This window comes from Aphelocoma coerulescens, chromosome 15 (genome assembly GCF_041296385.1).
Source record: "Aphelocoma coerulescens isolate FSJ_1873_10779 chromosome 15, UR_Acoe_1.0, whole genome shotgun sequence".
Lineage (NCBI taxonomy): Eukaryota > Metazoa > Chordata > Aves > Passeriformes > Corvidae > Aphelocoma > Aphelocoma coerulescens.
The window spans coordinates 5,599,784-5,620,953 of record NC_091029.1 but is presented as its reverse complement, the minus strand read 5'-3'; the positions used below and the strand labels follow the sequence as shown (position 1 = coordinate 5,620,953).

The window sequence follows — 21,170 nt, the reverse complement described above, 5'->3', positions numbered from 1 at the left end:
GAATTATAGGAAACAAACACCATTGGTCCGATTTTGATAACTAAACCATCTGTTTAATTGAAAGTAACACTGACTCTTAATAGCAAAGGAGACAACGTCAGGAAGGGATCTTCTTGGCCTTTAGTTTATCCTCTAAGTTTGCAAAATACTTCATTTTTGCTAGAAGCTTCTTAGCTTCTTGAAGGTCATCTGAAATGAAATAAAACATTACTGCTTTACAGAGGGAGAAGTTAATTTACATTTTCAAAATCAATCTCAAGATTTTAGTGACAGCACCTGCTTCAGTACTGAAAGCTGTGAGCTGCAAGGACTCAGGCACTATTAAAACCACGCTGCCTATTGTTTTAATGTCTGATGGTTTGGGAACACCTCAAATCAAATGTTCCACTAAACATGCAACAATGAACAATTTGGAAAAGAAATACGAATGGATACCCTTTAATGACTTCTGTAAACTGGCTGGAGTATTGATGTACCCACTAGGCAAGACAAATGTTTTTGATTGTTTTAAACATGTGTAAATAGACCAACTGACATAACTGAAAAATGCAAATGAGGAGGAGTCTAGTCTGGATAGTGCCAATTCCAAAACTGATATTGAAACAATATCTCCTCTGTTAAACAACTGGAGGGGGAGGGTGGTTTATGACCTACTGCCAAAGGCACATGCAACACAGTCCTTCTCCTGGCACAGAGTACCAGAATGTAACTCCTCACCGGCACTCCCAGCCAGCACTACTTTGATGTTCACAGCTACACACACCCACCGCTGACAAACATCCTGGCACAGAACTACAAAGGTTCCTTCCTGGCTTCAGAAGCTCAGGAATGGTTCAAGTTTGTGCCTATCCATTGCAGAATAAAGTTCTGTTGATTATTGCACAGGAACTCCCCAAAATCTTAGGCTGAACAGGCTTTTACTTGCCACACAGCTTGTGTGTCTTTAACTACAAAGAACAGCACCCACTGCTCCGCTGCAGCTCCAGGACTGCATAACAACATCTCCCAAATTCAAGTGTGAAACCTCAGAATATGTCTAAGATGAAGTCTGTCCTTCCCAGTATTCTGGGAAACACACTAACAGTTTCTTAGCCTTTACATTCCCACTCAAAGTGATTATTTAGATGCAAGATGAATGGAACTTTTGTACTGGACTTTGTTGTTAATGTGAGGTCCTGAATTTCCCAAATCAGCAGGAATGTCAGTTTAGAAGTACTTAGTCTAAATACCAAACAAAAACCCCTTGTTAATGCAGTATTTCTGTTCCATAGCTCAGGAAATATTTGCCAGTAAGAGAATGTGGAGCTTTAAGCATTTGACAGGTATGTATGGCAGCTAAAAACTTAATAAAAACAGGTACCTCTTTCAAAAGCTGCAGTCACCTCTCTGGTCAGTTCTTCTTGTTTAACTGCAAAACAAATTATTTAATTTAATTTTTGTTATTCTTAGGATATCTTATACCATTGCATTCTGACTGCCTGTGGTGGGAAAGTTCATTACTAGTCTCAGCCTTTGGGAGCCAAGCGAGTTTTTCATAATACTGCTGTCAATGTTTTTTAAATTATCATTTCAAACATTTATATCTTTGTTTAAAGAGATTTACTGACAGCAATTCCAATGCACAACAACGGTCACTAATTTCCCAGCAATCTAAATTTTTTTTGGTGTTTCATTTTACCCTGCTACAGTTAATTTTCTCCTGTGCTACTCAGTTTTTATTCTAGTTATTCTAATTGCTTTTGGCACAAGGCTTTTATTGCAAAGAATTAAATATATCAATAAACCAAATGTTTTGGTATCACCAACAATATAAAAAGAAAGTTGCTTGTGTAAGGAGAATAACCACTTACTAGAATGACTGCCAGATGAAGGAGGTGAAAGAACTACAATGTCTACATAAATAACATTATTTACTGTGGTCAGACAAGCATTTTGTTCAACTTCATTCTGACAGGTTTTTTCTTTGGAACAATTGACTAGCCCTCACCTGATGAAGGCTGAGTAAATTCCCTTTTATTGTCTATATATACTTATTTTGACATCAGAATAGATTCTGTTAAACAAATGTTCTCAAGACAGATGTAACGTCTAAGTGCATAAATGGGTAAAGACAACATTGGAAAGGGGGGGAGGACAGGGCAGAAGCTCTTGCAGTCAGTCCATTCCAGACTAACACAAATTGAAGACACTACAAGAAATATTCCGAAAGAGTTAAAAGCTTTCAGACTCTTACATTACACAAGATTCAGGATATTAGTTCCATACAAACTCCTCAAACCATAACCTACCTTTAATTAAAGTTTCAATTTCTTCAAGGATACCCTCATTTTTGGGGTCTGCTAATTTCTCATTAATTTCCATGATTTCCATAAGGAACGCTGAGTCTGCATCACAGTCTGTCTCTTGTGCTGGCTCCACCCCACTCAGCTCCAGCTGGCAGAGGAAACGGGAATTTGAAAATAAATATTCTTACATTTATTTCAATGAGAATAATTTTCTTTAATATGAAGTTTTTTAGTGGGGCACACTCAGATTCACATCCGATAAACCTCCAGTGCATAAACAGAGCCAGTCTGAAAGTTAACTCCATACATAGGCTGACCATAAAAATCAGCAGTTACCCAAAGCCAAAAAATGATAAAAAAGGCTGCCATGGGCCAGACTGAAATTCTGAATGAGCAGCCACAGCCAAATCAAACGTGTGATGTGAAAAACAAATTAGTGTAAGATGAGTAGCAAATGAGATGATAAGCTGATTAATGTTTGAACAAACTTAGTTCTGGTCTCCCTTCAGCGTCTGGTGATCCTCTTCAGAGGAACGCAAATTAGCACATTAAGGACTGAATCGAAGGTGCGATCCCTAACAGCACCACCAGCCCCCACGGTTAGTGACAGGAACTCTGTAATACCTAAAGGAGACCTTACTAGATAGAGGCCTCGGCTCAGAGGGTTCAGCAGGGTCTGGTAGGCCTTGTTGATCAGGGAAGAGTGTTGCTCAGAGTAGTACTGTTCCTTCTGCAAACGGATGGCAAATAATTGGAATCTAACAAGTGGCAAAATACACTTTTCTACCCGTGGATAAACAGCGTCCCCACACCAGTCCGTGTGTGAAACTGGAAAGGCTCCGTGGACCTGGGAACTGTGTCACTGCACTCAACTAAGGCCTGACGAACCGCAGCGGCCCCTCATGGTCCACCTCCACCGCAAATCCATGGCAGAGTCTCTTCTGAGCACCGAAAGACAAACACAGGCGAATCCCCTCACTCCCCGAGCGGGAGAGCGGCGGGGACTCGACGCTGTGACCCCGCCGCGCAGCCAAAGGCGGGTTCCTCCGGCGGTCACCGAGCCCCGCGGGGCCCTCCCGGCCCGGCTCCCCCGCCCGGGGCTCCCGCCCGGCCCGGCGCTCACCGGCGGCCTCTGGCCGAAGCGGTCGGGGTGGACGGCGCGCTGCAGGCTCCGAAACCGCCGCTGCAGCTGCTGCGCGTCGATGCGGAAGGAGCGGTCACTGCAGGACACAGGGCGGGTGAGACCCGCGGCCGGCCGGGCCCGCGGCCGCCCCGCCCACACTCACCAGTCCATCAGGCGGAAGAGGTCGGGCCGCGGCGCCGGCGGCTGCAGAGCCTGGCAGCCGGGGCAGAAGCGCGGCGGCCCATCACTGCCGGGGAGCGCAATGCCGCAGCTCCAGCACGGCGGCCCCAGGGCGCGGCCCGGCGCGGCCCCGCGCAGCGCCCGGCGCACCCACCCGAGCCGCGCCCGCAGCGCCGCCCGCATCGCGCACCGCTCCCGGCGGCCCCCGCGCGGCGCCGCTCGCTCATTGGCTGCGCTCGGGGCGCGCGCACAGCGCGCACGGCGGCCCCGGCCCGACGGCGTGAGCCCCGCGAGCCGTGAGTTCGGGTCCCGCTCCGGCCCTTCCCCGCCGCTCCCCTCCCCTCCCCTGCCCTCCTCTCCCGCCCCGAGGCCGCCACAGGCCGCTCCCTGCTGCTTCTCCCGGGACGCTCGCGCGGTGCCGCTGGGGACGCGGCCGCAACGCTCAATCGGGACGGCGTGGCCGCCGGTGCCGGTGCCGGTGCCGGTGCCGGTGCCGGTCGCGGGGCAGCAGTGTCCTGGCGGGCCGGGCCGGGCGCTGAGTGCACGGGGGCCCGGCAGCGCCGCCCTGGGGGCCCGGCAGCGCCGCCCTGGGGGCCCGGCAGCGCCGCCCTGGGGGCCCGGCAGCGCCGCCCTGGGGGCTCGGCTGCGCCGCTCCGCACGGTGCGAGGCGGCCGCTGGCGGCCCGGCCCCGCCGTCTGGGCGTTTAGAGGGAGGTTTAGGTTGGACATGAGGGAAAATTCTTTATGGAAAGGGCTGCCTAGGTCAGAGGTGAGGTCACCATCTCTAGCGGGGTTCCACAGCCGTCTGGATGTGGGGGTCAGTGGCATTGGCATTGCCACCACTGCCGAGGAAGCTGGGCTCGGTGGCCTCTGTCTTTTCCAGCCCAGGTGGTTCCGTGATTCTGTTCGGTTTGCGGGCGGCTGCACCAGCACCGCCTGTGTTTGTAAACACCCGTAACAAACGGGGCGTGCGAGGGTTCTTGGGAGCTGCTGTGTTTTCATGGCTCGTAATGAAATGTAGCGAACCGGTAAGGAGAATTGTACATTAAATGGTATGGTAATGTATGGTAACCAGCTAAAAACCCGCTTTAGAGGCGGTAAGATTGGAAGGCACATGGACGATCCAAGAGTCCCGGTGAGCACTGGTGTGTTGGAGAAGGCTGGCTGTAGGGATGGGCTGGCTGGTGGAGCATTTATTAAGTGGAGAGGGAGGCACGACACGCTGTGAATTTCCGGGCTGTAACGCGGCAGGGAGACGCTGTTTCTCGCCACGTGCCGACAGCTGCCGGGGCTGTGGTGGGTGTCTGAATCTGGCAGAGTTTTGTACATTCATTGCGTACAGGTGTGATAAATCCCTCGCGCTTTCAGGAAAACGTGTGTCGTTTTACAGTTCTTACTCTTTTCAGTTTTTCTCTTTGTTTTGGGGAACCAGCCGTGTTCCCTTGCTCCGTGCGGGGATGCTTTGTCAGAGCACAATCTATGCCTGTACAACCCAATGTGAGCGCTGAAGTTCGCGGAAACAATCCGGGAATAAGGGTTAGTTTTGTTCTGGAACCAGCAGAGGCCGCTCCACGTTGTGTTTTAAAAGGAAAACCATCCTGGTTTTGCAAAGTTACTGGGAATTTACGTATAACCCAGACATGTACGCTTTGGTTGGAAGTTTTACTGAGAATGGACTTGGACATTTAATAGTACAGTGTGTGAGTGTTTGCCAGTTTTACTCTGCTGTAGTAATTGTGGTTTTTTTAACATTCTCTTTGAAGCCAACATGTCTCGAGAGACTGGAAGTGAAGCACAGCAGTCTCAAAGTGCCCAGCAGTCACAGAGTGGTACCAGTTCCTCTTCCAGTGGTTCACAGAGCACTAGTCAGTCTTCCTTAAGTTCTGGGACTCTCAGTTCTTTGGACACTGTTCCCACTCAGGAGCTTCCGTCGATCCCTGAGGACCAGGAATCTGAAGAGCTGGTTCCTCAGCCTTGGGGTCGACTCTTTGCACTTGGAAAAGGTTTCAGCAATTGTGGTATGTGCATACTGTAATAAACCTCTTGGTTTCTTTGTAGGATCTCAGAAAAGTTCTGAGCAGCTTGGTGAAGAGCAGTGTCTTTTCATTTTCAAATTAAGTACAAGCAAATTTAGGTATGCAACTTTTGCAATAATATTTTATTCCATACTGCATCCGAGTGTTTACACTGAGTACTTGGATACACAGCTTCCACAGACTTACAGAATTTCTGGGGTGTTCATGTTCTTTGTTACATGCTTCATTTTTTTTTACATTTTATAATCGATTGTGTTTAGTTATCTGGCTTTATATTGCTGAAGGTGAACTGAAAACTACCACTGCTAAAGAGGGTAAAATTATTAAAGGATTTGACAAGGTGTGGTGCTTTGTATGAGTTAAGACAGACTTGATTCTATGGGAAGAATCTTGTCTTTGTTGTCCTATTCATTATCATTTGGCATCGTTCTGTAGTGCCATAGTTATTAACTTCCTGCAATGTTGTGTTCTCTCTCTGCTGTACTTTCCCCTCCTCTGCAGACTGTGTGAATGAGGAATACTGGTTTGGGAGAGACAAAAGCTGTGATTACAGTTTTTCCAAGCTAGGATTGTCTGAGACTGGCTTCTACCAAAACTATAGCAAGAAGCACTTCCGAATTTTCAGGGTAAGTGCTAAAAACATTAACTCTTTGTCTATTTTGGCATAATTCAAAAAGAGACTTTGGGAAATCCTAAAGAAATCAAAGTATCGTCAGGGTTGACTCCTTTAACAAGACTCCTGGCAGTGCCCCATTCATGTGGTTTATGAAATAAACTCACAGTCTCGTTTCTTGAGTCAACAATAGTAAATTTCTAGTCTGCCATGTCTTTACTGTAAAGTCACTTGTTCTTTACTGTCATCTTTCCCTTTTTTTTTTCTCTTTCAGGAAATGGGTCCAAAAAATTCCTTTGTTGCCTACATTGAAGACCATAGTGCAAATGGGACATTTGTTAATAGAGAGCTCATTGGAAAAGGAAAGAGGCTTCCACTGACACACAACTCTGAAATTGCACTGTCTATACAGACCAATAAGGGTAAAATGTGCTTTAACTTAAGTAGATTTTTCATGTATTGACCAGGAGGTTTTTTCTGCATTGATTTGAATATATTTCTTGGGAGCTGAGGTGCTTCATGAGCACAGCTCATTAATCGGTGTTTTAATACTGACATAAAAATTATCCATGTCCCTGTCAACCCTAGGAAAAAAATGGAAAAAAAACCCTTAAAAAATCTGCATCAGATAGAACCTTACTAGAGTTTAAACTTTGATAGCTGTTTTCCTATTTTTGAAACACTTTTGGGCTTCAATGGCTGTGCATATGATGGTGGGAACAGGGGAAACAGACTATTCAAGAAAAATTGCACACACCCCCCTCCCCCCAGGTACTTAATCAGATGCTGTATAATAAATAGAAAATCCTCTTAAAAATTAGCAGGGCTGGGCTTTTGTTTCTTTGTCTTTGTTTTTCCACTAAGATGCTGTCTTCTTGCTTATTACTTATCTTTGATCTCTGCTGGGACATTGAAATTTGTGCTCATTTTGTCCTTAAATGTAGTTAATTAGTTAAAGGCTGTTGCAAATTTAACACCAAAATATAATTTTTCAGCAATAAGATCACCTTGCTAAGCCATAGCTGGTGTAATTTATAGCATATGTTTAGTTTTGACTCTAGCAGGCATTATTTTCTCAGTTATATGGTTGACTATAAAAGCTCACAAAACATTAGCTGTTATAACAAAAATTTTAAACTTAACAATAGGAAAATTATCTCAACTTGTCTTCTCAGTGTTTGTATTTTCTGATCTTACGGTGGATGATCAGATGATGTTTCCTAAAGAATTCAGAGAGAAATACATCATGTCAAAGACTTTGGGAAGGTGAGCATCCTTCTTCCCTCAGTAAAAAGGATTGACTCTTTTATCACTGTCAGTACATTGTGCTGGTATTAACTGAGCTGCTGTTTTAAAAGAAAAAAAGGAAAAAAATTAAGGGTGATAACATGTGAGTAAACATGTTCTTTACATGTTTAAACAGTAATTTAAACAGGAATTTTGGCTTTGTCTCTCTAATTGGTTTGGGGTTAGTAACCTACCACCAATTGCAAAAACGACTTTTTGTTTTGTTTTGGTTGGTGGGGTTTTTTTCTGTAGAAGAGAATGAAGTCTGTAAATTCTTAATGAGTTTTTAAAGCTTATATATTAATTTACTCAGGTATTGGAAGTGGAAGGAAGAGCTTTATGTCAGAATACAGCTTCCTACAATATCACTATTGAGGCCTTCAGAGAAAAAGGGAAAGAACTGTCCAGGAAAAAGGAGAGAGAGGCTATTTTAAATGGGGGCTATTTTTTTCTCTCTTGAAACGGTCAGTGAACAATTTGGAGGTGAATAATTAAGTAGAAAAAAATCTGAGTGGAAAATACAAGAACTTCTTTCTGTAATAGAATTGCTATTTAGTAAAAATACAAGTGTTGTAATTCCTGTTCCTCAGATTTGTGCAGTCCAGTGTTAAGGGAGCCCTTCCTAAGTTCTCTTCTCTTAAATGCCTTTGCATGAAGGAAATGCTGACAGAGCTTGTCCTTCATATCTGCCAGTACTTTTGGTACAAATAGAGTAGCTGCTCTGCATATTTACTCCTGCAGTTTTGAATGAATGGTCCTTGATAACACTTGCTATTTAAATGGACTTTCTAACTCTTGAATGTTTCCTGAGAAGTACTGCAGACTTTCTAACTGTTGAATACTTCCTGAGAAGAGGCAACGTGCCATATTCAGAAAGTTAGAAAGCAGCAGCACCAAATTACACTTTCATTTGCCTGCACTTGTTACACAGATTTTTGACAAGTGTCTGTAAGCACTGACAGGAGCTGTGCTCTGGTTTTAGTGGTGCCTGTGGAGAAGTCAAACTGGCGTTTGAGAAGAGCACCTGTAACAAAGTAGCAGTGAAAATCATCAATAAAAGGAAGTTTGTGGCAAGTGGCTTGAGAGAGACAGTAAGTACTTGGGCTTGTTTGTCTGTCTTGGCCGTCTTGCAGTGGTCATGGAACATTTGGTAACTTCTCTGACTTCTCAGCTATCTTCAACTAAAGAGGATTTTCTTACTTAATGTCTTCTGTATTTAATTTCAAAATGTTTTTTGATCTTGTATGATGTACGGAATTCCGTAGGAAATTCATTCCTTGACCACATTCCATTAGGTTCATCATTTAGGACTATTAATGGGATGTGTACAAAGGCTGGTGCAGAGTCTTGTAGGGTCTGCTTTATGTCCTGAAATGCATCAGGTAGAAACATTGTAACCAGCAGAGTCTTGACCAAAAATGTACCAACTAAGCTAATTTTGTTGAATGCTCCATCATAATACTTTTTAAGAAAATTGTATGAAGCCTTTTGGGAAGGGCTTTTCCTGTGTCTAATGGCAGAAGCCAGGATTTGGAGAAGAACAAAGAACACTGGCTTAAGATGCTGTTGTGAATTATAATTACTGATATATGCCATTGTACAAAACAGAGATGGGAGTATATCTGGAATGTTGTGTGTTCAAAGATGATTGATTTGGATTGGAAGAAGAGCAAAAAAGAAAATCCCTGCTGAGTTAGTTTCATGAGTTGAGCCTAAGCCACAGATTAAAAGGATCTGGTTAAGTTATCTTGCAAAATAGGAGAGAGTAGCATGTAATTTTAGGTTGGCCCATCTGTGAAGCATCTTGGAGGGAGAAAAGCTGTTCAAAGGACAATACAGGTATATAGGTTAAAAGATTTTTTTTTTTTTTAATCTGGAAATTAGTTGGGGATTTTTAACCTGCAGTGAAATTACATGTCTGGAGCAATATCTTGCTCCAGAGAGTGACAACACACTGTTTATTTAATTCACCAAAGGCACCTGATCATTTTATAGAAAAAAGTTGTATGTTACAGTCACAGTAGCAAAAGGCATGAAATGATGGCTTTTCTGGTACTGTCTCTTATTTCTCATATGTCTTATTCCAGAACAGCACTGTCTTACCCAATATGGTATTTGATTCTTTTAATAGAACCCAGCTTTTAATATCAATACAGAAATTGAAATTTTGAAGAAAATAGATCACGTGAGTACATTTTTATTATTTTTTGCTCCCTACCGTGTGTACTTGTGTAGTTTACTGACCTTAGTGTAGTAACTAAAGAGCAATTTTACCCATTTAGAAATGTGTTAAAGGAGGCATATAATTTTTCTTGTAAATTATTGCATGGGTTTTTTTTCTTCTTTTAAATATATTACATCCTAGCAGATTTGAGATTTTAAAACTTTGGATAACTGAGATGTAAATTTGAGAAGAAACATCATCACAGGAGAAGTTTTAACCTGAGCCACTGCTGCAGAAACTTTTCCTTGATGCAAGTTTTTTGTAAATGCTGTGAAATAACTTAAATATAAAGACTAGTTTTCACTGTCAGTTTCTTGAATTTGTATTCCCTCTTTCCTCTGCATGTAAAATAAATAAAATGTTGAGGGTATGGTAACTGACAACTGGAAAAAGTCTGGGGTGCTTGCTAGTCACTTGTTTTAAGTGTTAGTTTAAGTGACATATTTTGAAATACTGAAATAAGAACTTTAGGATTAATTTTTACAACTTATTCTACTTTTTTGTGTGTCTCCATTTGTGTTCCCTTTTCTGTTAGCCTTGCTTAATCAAGATCAAAAACTTCTTTGAAGCAGAGGATTACTACATTGTTTTGGAACTGTAAGTAACCTGTTTGAAAGTAAATGCATAAAATGAAATGGTTTTTTTATAGCCACAATGAATGGATGTACTTCTGAACTGTGGAGGTTTTGCTTGTTTTATTTTGTTTTTCTTTTGCTGGCCTCCACTGTTTTTTTGAAACCTTTGTAAGATTAGGAGCTAGGATAACCAGGAGAAATAATCCTTCTCTGCTTTGTGGGCACTCAGTGCCTGGATATCATTTGCTCTGCTGCTGTTGTGGATTGCTGGCATTTTTTTTTTCTTTTTTTTGAGTTTTTGAGCTTCTAAGAGGGGGCTGGTCAATAATCATGTAACAACTCCCAGTGAAGACTCAGGAGCTTGACCCTAACTCAGCCATGCACCTGCTGTGTTTAGGATGTTGCTCATTCCTTTTCAGAAATACATTCTTTCTCTGTAGCCAGAATAGCCAAATGTTTTGATCTCTTAGTCTTGTCTAATGAGACGAATCTTTAGGAAGTTGTATGTTAGCTTGTTAACCCGCATTTATTTTAGGATGGAAGGAGGAGAATTGTATGACAGAGTGTCAAGGCCAATCAAGATGAAAGAAGATACCTGCAAGTTGTATTTTTATCAGATGCTTCTGGCAGTAAAGGTACATAATCATGAATTCTACCAAAAAAAAAGTAATAAAATGAGTTTTTCTGACACTTGTCATTGCTGAAACCCATGCAAGCAACCAGCACAGTGTTCTTAATAAGTTGGTTTAACAACTTACTGAAGTTGTTAAGAGAGGCAGAAAACCAGAATTCCTACAAAGGTGACACAGAATTTGAGTCTGCACACTGTGCTTGCATTGACATTTGAAGCATAATAATTTCTAAGGTGTTTTTTTTTTTCTCTGTTTGTGATGGTGTTTTGGTGTGGGTTTTTTTTGTTTGTTTCATTTTGTTTTGTTTTTGTTTTGCTTTCTTTTTTAAGGGAGAGTCATAAATTAGGGAGCTTTAAATGCATGCCTGCCTCTTGCACAGCCATTTCCAGTTATTCTGCCACTGCCATGAGAAAAAATGGAAAGCTTACATTTTAAAACTAGTTAATAGTCTTTTCCTTAATTGCCCATCTGTATGTATTTAGTATCTTCATGACAATGGAATTATACACCGGGATCTAAAGCCAGAAAATGTGCTACTTTCATCTTCTGAAGAGACGTGTCTTATAAAGGTAAGGAAACATAATTACATTTCTTGTTAATGGAGAAATTTGGGAATGTTCCTTCACATTCTTCTTCATATTTCATTAAACATAGCCAAAAAGATATGGAATTAGTCATACAAACCACAAAGTAACTTAAAACATAGAGGGTTACTTTTTTCATAATTGTAATTTTACTTTTATGGATATTTCAACCCATACGCTGCATATGTAATTTCAAATGTCAGTGGTTTTTTTCCCCAATAAAATCTAAATTCTTGAATTACAGACAGCATTCCCACAAATGTCCAGGCTGTGTGGTGACAGGGATTTTTTGCGTTTTTTGGGTGGGAATTAGGGTTGTGGATTTTCTTTTGTGTTGGTTTTTTTTTTCCCCCCAGAGAAAGCATTGAATAGATTTGCACGCTAAAATGCTGATTTTTCAAGTAAACTCTTCTAATAGGCTACAATACCTCTATTCTGTGGTTGTCCATTTACATCCAAATCTGAGAGTACTTTTTTCTTGTGTAAAGTGTGATCCTTTGTCACATTTCTCCCTCTTCCACCTCTCCCATTCTCACTTAATAATGTTTGGGGTGACTTTTATTCAGTCATGTACTGGAAGTGGCTTGGAAGAAAGAAACTTAATGCTACCTCCTGATGTATGTCTACAATATGATGTGTTCTAGTACAGTCCATCCTAATATGTAATGTGGTGTTACCATTTTTAAATACAAGATTACAGATTTTGGACAATCCAAGATTCTTGGAGAAGCTTCTCTTATGAAAACATTATGTGGTACTCCCATGTATCTTGCTCCTGAGGTTCTAAATTCACTTGGGACTGCTGGATACAGCCGAGCTGTGGACTGCTGGAGTTTAGGAGTTATTCTTTTTGTATGGTAAGATATTGTGTAGATGTACCTTCACTGGACAGTCTTTGACATACATGGCTTGAGACTTGGCAACTTCAGTATCTGTATGAGGAAGCGAAAGTGCGTTTAAAACTCTACACATATAAAAACAACACGATAGCAGATGCCTTAAAATGTGGGATTTCGGTGTTTCATTTGCTGTGACAAAATCTGTGTTATTTAACTTGTTTTCTTTTATACAGCTTGTGTGGATATCCACCATTCAATGAGCAAAATACTCAACTCTCTCTGAAAGATCAAATCACTCGTGGAAAATACACGTTCATCGCAAAAGAATGGAAGCATGTGTCAGACATGGGTATGACTCCAGCACAGTGGGTAGTAAAACATCTACCTCTTTTCTAGTACTTCTTGTTTTCCTTTATCCTCCTTTCAGCTGCACGGCACATTTTGTGTTAATATGTTTTGTTTTTTAAACTAATGTATTAAAATTATTTACGTTCATAGTTAAAGCATTAGAGCACCTACTTTTTTTATTGAAGAGATTTCTTAGTAGTATTTAGCATAACTAACCACACAAGGATAGAGTTTGTAGGCACATACATCTATTTCTCCTCTTTTCACTTTTTCTTCTGACTTCATCAAGCTGGTCTACAGACTTTGCCTAAAGATTCTTCAAGTGTTGAACCAAAAATGCCAGGAATTTAAGGAACACGAGTTAGAATTCCAAAAAAACAAATGTTCCACAAGACTCCTTTCATACTGCTAGTCTTTGAGCTGAAAGTGTCAGTCACATTTGTGGAATCATCTATTGTGTTTGGCCCACTGTAAGTGGTCTGTGAAACAATTTTTGCATAGAAAACTAAAATTATAATTACTGTCTGTGTGCTTTTAGTTTTTCAGGACATTTTGTATGCACAAAATAATTGTAATATTTACCTTGGACACTTCTTTGTATGTGCAGAGGAGTTTCTAATATATGATGTGGTCATCCTTTGTCTAATAAACTTATCAAATATAACTCCTTCCTGAATAGTTTGAAGCTTATTCAATAATAAGGCAGAAATTCATGAGAATGTACAATCTTAACATAATTTCCCTAGTCCTACTGGTATGTATTCAGAATAATCTGATCAAATGAAAAGTAAATCTTGCCAAAATTCCTTTAGAGGGGATTTGGAATAATAAAATGACACAAATGCTATATTTTTACAGTGTCTACTAAGCAGCTTCCTAGGAAGATGAAAGTTTGAGATTATGTTGAGCATACATGTGTATGTCCTGCCTCTTCTTTTCCACCTTCCCAGATGGATAATCTGCTTTCCAAGACACTGTAAACCAGGATAAATTAAGCTCTCTTTGCTTTTCCACAGTAATACTGAAGCCTTTAGGAAAGTGCTGAGCCTCCTGTGCACGCTCAGAATATAAATTGTGTACGTGCTAAATATATCTACGGGTAATTCTGGTATACTGAAAAGTGTTGAGTTGTGTGCATGTGAAGGAAAGACAGTTGCAGTCTGCAGCCCTTCCTACCCATAGAAAAAAGAAAAGTGATCTGCCCAGCCTGTACTTTTGTGCATTGTTCTGAAGGGGTATAAGGCACATTGTCACACACAGCTTTGGTGGAGGCATATTTCAGGTAATGAATGTATTGATTGCATGCCAACCAGCTCATTTTAATACCTTAGCTCTGGATCTTGTGAAGAAGCTGTTAGTAGTGGATCCAAGCAAACGTCTTACCACAGAGGAAGCCTTAGAGCATCCTTGGCTTCAGGTAGGAATTGAGTTTTAACTGAAAGCTGGGTTGTTTGGGGAATAACTTGTTGATGTATTGTGCTTTCAAAGATTTAGTCCCTGTAGAGAGACTGCAAAAGTAGCATGGAGTTGTCTACTTTCAATACAATAAGTAGCTTCTGCATCCTTTCTGAGACACCTCTTCCCAGAACTCTTTCACATGTGAGGATCAAGATGTGTTTTAGAGCCCAAGTCTCCCTGTGGTTCTTGTAGGATGGTCCTCTTCCTTTGAGCACTGTAACAGAGCCCCACTGTTTGTGTGGGCAGGCAGTGCAGAGTTTGTTTCTGGCAAGCATCCAATGCTACTGTGTTTTTACTCTGCTGAGTAGGAGTAAGTACCCCTGGTTTGGGAACCCTCTGAGTAGGAGGTGATGGTTTCCCTGCCTCCTGTTACAGTCTAGTTAGGTTTGAGAGGGATAGTCTGTAGGTGGTCTTTTCTTAATTTTGATACTCCAGAGGTGCCTACTGGACCTATGAGCTTTCTTGAATATATTTGCTTGAAGAGGCTGAAAAATGTCACCCAGTGCACGTCTGACCCATGCAACAGGTTCTGTTTATTCATGCCAAGCACAATGCTGTTCCTGTTCCTCTGCTGGGAACAGCAGAATTTCAGATGCTTTGGTGAAGAGCAAAAGAAACAGGGAGGAAACAAGGGAGTATCCCTCAGTGCTCAGCAGCTGACAGTGTTCTGAGACAAAAAACATGTGTGGATGACTCTTTTTAAGTGATTAACTTGTCTTGATTATGCTCCTGGGCATCAGGAAAGATTTCCTGGCATTCATGGCTTTTACTTACTGTAGTTCTGCATGTAACATCTACAGTGAGTTAATCAGATGTAGATTATTATATTTAAATTATAATTCTGATCAGAAAAAGTTATTCAGAAGCCATGCAACACTGATTTTAAAAATTGCTGGTATGCATAAGGGGGAAGGGGAAATAGATGACTGATTCAGACAAGTTAAGAATTTGAGATATTTCAGTATATAAACAAGGTGTTATTAACTTGATTATATATTCCATATAGGGACATCTCTTACTGTTAAGTTTAATTTTGAAGACAGGACAGAAGGTTCCAGAAAACATCATAGCCACAAATCCAGATGTCATCTAGCATTCAGCTGCTGTTCTTCAAACTCTTTCCCTTCAAGGGCTGTTACTAAGAGTGTCAGGTGTTCATAGGTGATGTATACTGCCTGGTTGGAAGGCCAGCATCCAGCATGCTCAGTTCTAGATATCACACACGTGGAATACTGCCACCAAAAGAGCTCCCGAGTCCTGTTCCTATGAGTAGTGAGGAGTTACTGGCTCCTCTCTCCCTCTTGTGTTGTCTGGAAGTATTGACTTTACAAGTCAGCAGGGAAAACCACTTTCTCTATGCGACCAGCTGATGCCTGATACCCCTTCTGATGATTTTGGGGACACTAAGGAATTTTTCAGATACTAGAAGTAAGCATGTTCTGCAGATTTATTTAAAGTAGTACTGCTTTCAAATCAGTGATTTCAAAACGTGTTGTTTACTCCCTTCTTTGCTTAAATCTACAACTTTAAAAGTTGTTGAGCTGAGTAAACCTAAGTACTACTCAGTGGAAATGTCTTACCTGTATTTACCAGATACTTAATAAAACATTTCTGAAAGGCATATAAATTGCTGTTTCTGCCTCTGAAATCTTCACTCAAGTCTTTTGAATGGCACAAGATTTGGTTGCATGCTGAAGAAAAAACTCAGGTGTTTGTTACATAAATGGAGAAATGTTTATCTTACCTATCAATTCAAATGTAGCCACAATCAAATCAGGTGACACTGGAAAATAAAAACAAGTCAAAATTCTATATAAAATTAAATGGATATTCAGGTCAAGGCCTTTTTGTACTACTTAAGAATGGTTAAAAAAAAAAAAGGTGATACTGCAATACTCCATTGCTTAGGAAAAGGAACCTCTCCACTGCTTTCACCAAAAAAACTCAGTTAAAACAGCTGAAATCCTTAGGAGCTCAATGGTCTTTATTTCAAATTGTCTCTAGTGGTGAATGTCCCATTCACTTCTCTTTGAGTTTCCCAATCTTTGCTTTTCCCTTAAATATTCTATAGACTACTTAGATGCTGGTTTGTTTGTTTTTTTTTTTTCTGCAGGATGAATATATGAAGACTACATTTCAACAGCTACTTGCTCAGACACGTGCCAGTATGAATCCACCAGAAACATCAAAAATGGTATGTGCAGTAGATGTTTGGAGATGACTATATGATGCACAGAGAAACTAGATTTCGAAGTAATCTTTAATAAGAAAATCAGTTAATTTTGAGACTTTAGAGAAATGTACCCTTGGGCTGTATGTGGCAGCCTGCTGGTTGCTTCCTGAAGAGCAGCAGTGGACTTCTGTGCTTTGTCAACACTTGGTTTAAATGTGTAGAAATACTCTCCTAGGTTTTAAAGGATTATTCATATATTTAGAATAACACTGTTGAATCTATGTGTTTTTTTTAATGGATTCAAATCACTTATGTTTAGTATTAAAGTAGAAATTCTCATGCTGGTGCAAGGTTAGGATGGCATTGTTCCATTCATCACCAGATGCTAATTAGGAAAATTGTGAACAGTAGCTGTTTCAAGCTGGGAGCAATGTCTTATATGAGAACCATCAAATATAATTAGATGGATCTTGGTAGAGAAACATGGGTTAGTCATGCTGCTTTTTTGGTCACATTGTCCAACACCTGTAGTTCTGGAACAAGCAGAACAGTCAGTTTCTGCCTTACCTGGTTTCCTGCAGCCATCCTACTGTGTCTTTTTTCCAGCCAACCACAATGAGAAAGCGTCTCCATGAAAATGAGGAAGAATATGGCTCCTCTAAGCGTGCTGTTCCTTCTACATCATTTCAGAAAATCAGGTGAAAAGCAAGAGGAAACGACTTTGTTAATGGCAGCTTTTTTTATGGAAAGCAGAATTTTTTACTAAGAAAAATCTTAATAATGAAATAACAGTTGAAGATACAATTTCCAAATAAAAAAGACTTTGTAAGACTGAAGTGGCTGCTGTGTATGCATGAGAATCTGCACAATTAGTCATGTTCTAGTCCATCCAGCTGTCTGACTCAAGGGAAGTATCAGAAAAACTCCTAAACTAAGTTACTAACAATTTTTTAGGCTAGCTTCATCCCCACCTACATATTCTCTATTTGTTCTTTTCCAGTTTCCAGGTTAGGCATGGAAATAATTCCTAGTCCTAACAGATGAAGAAGGAATAATAAGCTTGCTGAGCTTTTGCCTGAGACAGAGCATTACCTGACACAATGCTGCCCACAGACTTCTGAGGACACTTAAGATTATTCAGTTCAGATGTAAAACTTCTCATGGAACTTGAGGCCCTCTGGGCTTCAGGTAAAGCTCCACAGTAAATGCTGGACTGGCAGACTCACAGCATTGAGCTCTGGGAAGGGGCTGATTGGCTTCCAAAGCAACAGTTACCCATATGCATGGTGTTTCTAACATATGTGTACTATGTTTATTTCCCAGAGGAGGGATGAGTAAGAGAAAACGTGATAACAAGTGATGAAATGAAGATGTATAAATTCCTGTCGGGGAAGAACTAGGAATTGAACTGAGGGCAAAAAAACTTGCTTGCCTGTTAGGTGAAAATTTTGTACTGTGTGCCTCTTACTAAAGGATATTAATTTCATTATTGACTGAAAGAACAGTTTAGTAACTCTGTTCTCCAGCATGCATCTTCTGGTTAAAGGCATCTACTGTAAGTTGATTTGTAATGAATAAAACCTAATGTGTTATGGAATAAACCCATGTTAGGTAGGAATGAAGATACTTGTGAGTCACATTTCCTATTGCAGAGACCTTGTGTGTTTCGATATATTTATAACCAATGTTAATGATAAAATGCTGATTTTTGTACACTGATACCTTTCTTAATGGATTGGATGGAGGAACATCCATGAGCATCTGGATGGAAACAACACCACTGGTTCCAGTCCACTCCAGATACACAAAGTGTGATAGAACAAAGGTGTGTCTGTCCTTGAGGACATGTCCTTTTGGTACAAATCTGTGACTGGTGCATCCTCAAGGAGTTCTGGTTGCTCATTTGAAGTAGAAGGGAACACTCAGCTGCCATTTGCTACACAAAAGAATCAAAGGATGTGGTGTGTTTGGGCCAGGTCCTGCAAAAGCTGATACCTTTGGGCTTTGGTTACCAGTTACTTTAAAAAGACCTGCATCATTGCCAATGAGAAAGTAATTCCTTAGCTCCTACTTATACTGTCAATTTGTCTTCAGATAGAAATAGAAATCTTCTATAATTTATTCCTCCATCTTTTTTTACTGGCCCTGGTGGTTAGATAATCAGTCACTGCTTTGCTTGGGTTCTTGCCCTGGTTCCTGACTAAGACCTGTTTCCTAATGATGTCCTAAATTTGATCTTGCTTATTTGATGGCTAACCTTTGGTTTGCTGGTTCATCGTTTGATGTTCATCATTTGATCGCAGGAAGTTTTCTGAAGTTTCAGACTCATTTTTTTCTGTGGAAGAGTAAGTTTCACTAGGTGAAGTGGCATCCAATTTTCACTGAAGATAAGAAATTATTTCTTTATCGTGTATTATCCGCAGCACAAGAGCCTTCAGCCTTCATAATCCATTTTGCCTGTTCATTTCAAGAGGCAGGATGGGTCACAGCAGTGGGAAGGCTTCGGTTAACCAAAGTGCTGAGGCTTGCTGTGCCTGGCCAGTGCGGTGTCATCAGTGACCAGCATCACCACCTGCGGTCCGATGTGGGCCCCGCTTACTCTCGAGCTCAGGCTGCCGCTGCCTGTGGGCGACGATCCCCCACCCGTATGGCGACAGAGCGACGCTGGAGCTGTATCCTCCGTGAGGACGGAGCTCGTCCGTACTCGCGGAGAGGCGGCGGACCAGAGCGCTGCTCTTGCCGGAGCCCGGCAGAGGGACGGCCGAGCAGCTGCCCCGGCCCGGAGCCGCCGCGGCTGGGAGGGTTCGGGCAGCAGCCGCAGGACGTCCGGCGCGGGCCCGGTGCCGTCGGGCGGGGGTGCCCGGGGTCCGGGCGGAGCCCAGCCCCGGGGCGGGGCCGGGGCAGTGCGGGTCCCACTCAGCTGGGCCCGGAACGTGGCGCCGGGGGCCGGAGCGGGATCGGCCTGGCGGGGGCGGCGGCGGCCCCGGCCCCCGAAGGAGAAGGAGGAGGAGGAGGAGCGCGATGGAGCAACAGGCGCCGCCGCCCCCGCCGGGGGCCGTGGCGGTGGGCCGGGCTCGGCGGGAGCAGGACGCGGAGCCTCCCCGGGTGAGTTGACGCCGGACTGGCAGTGCTGGAGCGGTCGGGGAGGCGGGAAGGAGCCGCCGGGCCGGGCCGGACGCGGGCGGCGGGGGAAGTTGCGGGGCGCGGGCGGGCGGCTGTCCCGGCGCGGAGCGGCAGCGAGTTCGGTGGGAGCGCAGGCCCGGCGGCCCGAGGCGCTGTGAGGGGCCGGGCGGCGCTGGGGCAGCGACCCCGCTTCCCGGGAGCCCCGGGCCCGGCGGAACGGGCCGGGCGGGGGTCCCGCCGGAGTCCCGGCCGTGGTCCTGCGCGGGCTGGGGCGGTGCGGAGCGGCGGAGGGCCCGGGCCTGTCCCCCGGAGCGGGTGTTGTGTGCCCCGAACGTGCTCGGCCGCCGCTAGCTGGAGCGGGACCCTCGCGAGCAGAGAGCTCGGATGGCGGCATGGGCATTGTGCTCGCTCTGGCGCCCCCGTAAACAAACCCGAATATCGTTAAAATCTGCAAAGTTGGAAGGTAGGCGTGTCAGGTGTACTTGGCAGCACTGCGGTGCTCCTTACCCTGCTTCAGAGGTACAAAAAGTTGTTATGAACTTGCTTGTAAGGGCTTTGTTACTGACGGAACTTAGAACGCGGAGGTTGGATTCAGTCAGTGCGCCGTGGATGACAGCAGATGTCACGAATGTGGCTCTGCCCGTGCGCTGGAACACGGATTGGCGATCAGCGATGCGCGGGGTTACCCCGGGCAGCAGCCTGCGCTCCTGTAGTTCGATGTTGCAGCCATAAGCATGTCCCTGGTTGTTGCCAGTGAACAGAAAGTTGAAATCCAGAGAGCTGGGTGCCTGTGCCTTCTTCTCCTTGTTCCTCTTCTTTTCTTGGAGTTGTTCATCCTTTTAGTGTCTTTCCTTTTCCTTGGAGGTTTTCACAATCTTAGATAGTGCTTTCTTCTGGTGTGAAACAGCTCTTCAGGTGCTAAAGGAACCCTTTATAGACTCTTTGAAATGGATATGTGGCAAATGGATAAATTCCTAAATGGATGAGTGGATGTGCCTTGAATGTTGCCCTAACAGGTGTTCCTCGAATGAGGTTACTGTTCATGCCTGGCTTTTGCTGGATTACTGGTTCATCACTCCCTCGTTGCTGTCTCTGTCTCCCTATGGCTCACTAACAGATCAGAGGGAAAGGTCTGTTTCCTCATTCATAGTTTGTAATTTAATAATATATGTAATTATTATTAACAATAACTAGCTTTAAAAATTACTAAAAAAAGTACTGTTTAAATTTAGCTATGGATTGCATAGCTCTTACTACAATTTTTAGCAACACGTAGCATAGTTTAAATTAGGGTGGATCTTACTACTCTCACAAGTCCAGATCTCTCCAAGCTCAGTCTTGGAAGCTCACAATTCCTTCTCATTTTTAAAAAATCCTTTAGGAAAAACGTTTTCTATAGAAAATTTAGTATAAGCTCCAGTTCAGAAAAAAAAAATCTGTTTCTTTCCTGTTGATAAGTTCATATCATCCTGTGGTGGCTTAAACCTCCAGTTTTGGTGGCATTTCATTTCTTTCCACATTATTTCTTTTGAAATTCTACTCTGGTTAGGGGAAGGTTGCATGTGGTTGGCAAGGTTTCATATCTGTTCAGAAGTTTGGTACAGCCTGGCTGAAGTGCTGGGTGCTGGGAGGCTTCAGAGACAGACTTCATGTGCTTTATATGTCCTTGGACTCTTGTTGAAGCCAATTTC

The 21,170-nt window shown here is 42.7% G+C and overlaps 3 protein-coding genes and 1 long non-coding RNA gene across 6 annotated transcripts in view; 2 read left to right on the top strand and 2 right to left on the bottom strand.

The window, feature by feature from the left end:
- Nucleotides 1-31: 31 nt before the first annotated feature.
- Nucleotides 32-3,579, bottom strand: HSCB (HscB mitochondrial iron-sulfur cluster cochaperone). Its single transcript, XM_069031338.1, has 6 exons — nucleotides 3,572-3,579; nucleotides 3,296-3,505; nucleotides 2,926-3,139; nucleotides 2,289-2,433; nucleotides 1,361-1,408; nucleotides 32-189 (listed from the first exon to the last, which is right to left on the bottom strand). Exons 1-6 carry the CDS (start codon nucleotides 3,577-3,579, stop codon nucleotides 98-100), a joined length of 717 nt encoding a protein of 238 aa, XP_068887439.1. The 3' UTR covers nucleotides 32-97.
- A 9-nt stretch (nucleotides 3,580-3,588) lies between these two features.
- Nucleotides 3,589-17,178, top strand: CHEK2 (checkpoint kinase 2). 3 transcript variants are annotated; one of them, XM_069031400.1, is made up of 15 exons: nucleotides 3,589-3,884; nucleotides 5,351-5,605; nucleotides 6,125-6,249; nucleotides 6,511-6,658; nucleotides 7,412-7,502; nucleotides 8,506-8,614; nucleotides 9,655-9,708; nucleotides 10,283-10,344; nucleotides 10,858-10,957; nucleotides 11,437-11,523; nucleotides 12,232-12,395; nucleotides 12,611-12,726; nucleotides 14,057-14,142; nucleotides 16,297-16,377; nucleotides 16,963-17,178. In XM_069031400.1, exons 1-15 carry the CDS (start codon nucleotides 3,671-3,673, stop codon nucleotides 17,056-17,058), a joined length of 1,788 nt encoding a protein of 595 aa, XP_068887501.1. In that variant the 5' UTR covers nucleotides 3,589-3,670; the 3' UTR covers nucleotides 17,059-17,178. The 3 variants fall into 3 exon arrangements, with proteins under 3 accessions (XP_068887501.1, XP_068887504.1, XP_068887502.1); XM_069031401.1 differs by lacking the exon at nucleotides 3,589-3,884 and adding an exon at nucleotides 4,550-5,123; XM_069031403.1 differs by lacking the exons at nucleotides 14,057-14,142; nucleotides 16,963-17,178.
- LOC138119487 (uncharacterized) lies at nucleotides 12,387-18,987 on the bottom strand. The gene is made up of 4 exons (XR_011155520.1): nucleotides 18,614-18,987; nucleotides 16,924-17,032; nucleotides 15,928-15,966; nucleotides 12,387-12,470 (listed from the first exon to the last, which is right to left on the bottom strand). It is a non-coding gene; the product is annotated as an uncharacterized lncRNA (long non-coding RNA).
- Nucleotides 18,988-19,277: 290 nt separating this feature from the next.
- The window catches only part of TTC28 (tetratricopeptide repeat domain 28), a 115,515-nt gene continuing 113,622 nt past the window's right edge, over nucleotides 19,278-21,170 (top strand). The window contains exon 1 of the mRNA XM_069031296.1: nucleotides 19,278-19,461. Coding sequence (XP_068887397.1) covers nucleotides 19,378-19,461 — 84 coding nt within the window. The 5' untranslated portion in view covers nucleotides 19,278-19,377. The remainder of the gene's footprint in view (nucleotides 19,462-21,170) is intronic.

Excerpts from the sequence above, each read along its gene's own strand:
- HSCB (XM_069031338.1), bottom strand. Across the intron at positions 2,434-2,925 it reads TGAGCCGAGGCCTCTATCTA|CTGGAGCTGAGTGGGGTGGA; the intron begins GTAAGGTCTCCT and ends TTCCTCTGCCAG. Across the intron at positions 1,409-2,288 it reads AATTGAAACTTTAATTAAAG|TTAAACAAGAAGAACTGACC; the intron begins GTAGGTTATGGT and ends TTTGTTTTGCAG.
- CHEK2 (XM_069031400.1), top strand. The coding sequence starts at position 3,671 with ATGCCGCAGCTCCAGCACGGCGGCCCCAGGGCGCGGCCCGGCGCGGCC. Across the intron at positions 5,606-6,124 it reads AAAAGGTTTCAGCAATTGTG|ACTGTGTGAATGAGGAATAC; the intron begins GTATGTGCATAC and ends CCTCCTCTGCAG. Across the intron at positions 10,958-11,436 it reads AGATGCTTCTGGCAGTAAAG|TATCTTCATGACAATGGAAT; the intron begins GTACATAATCAT and ends GTATGTATTTAG.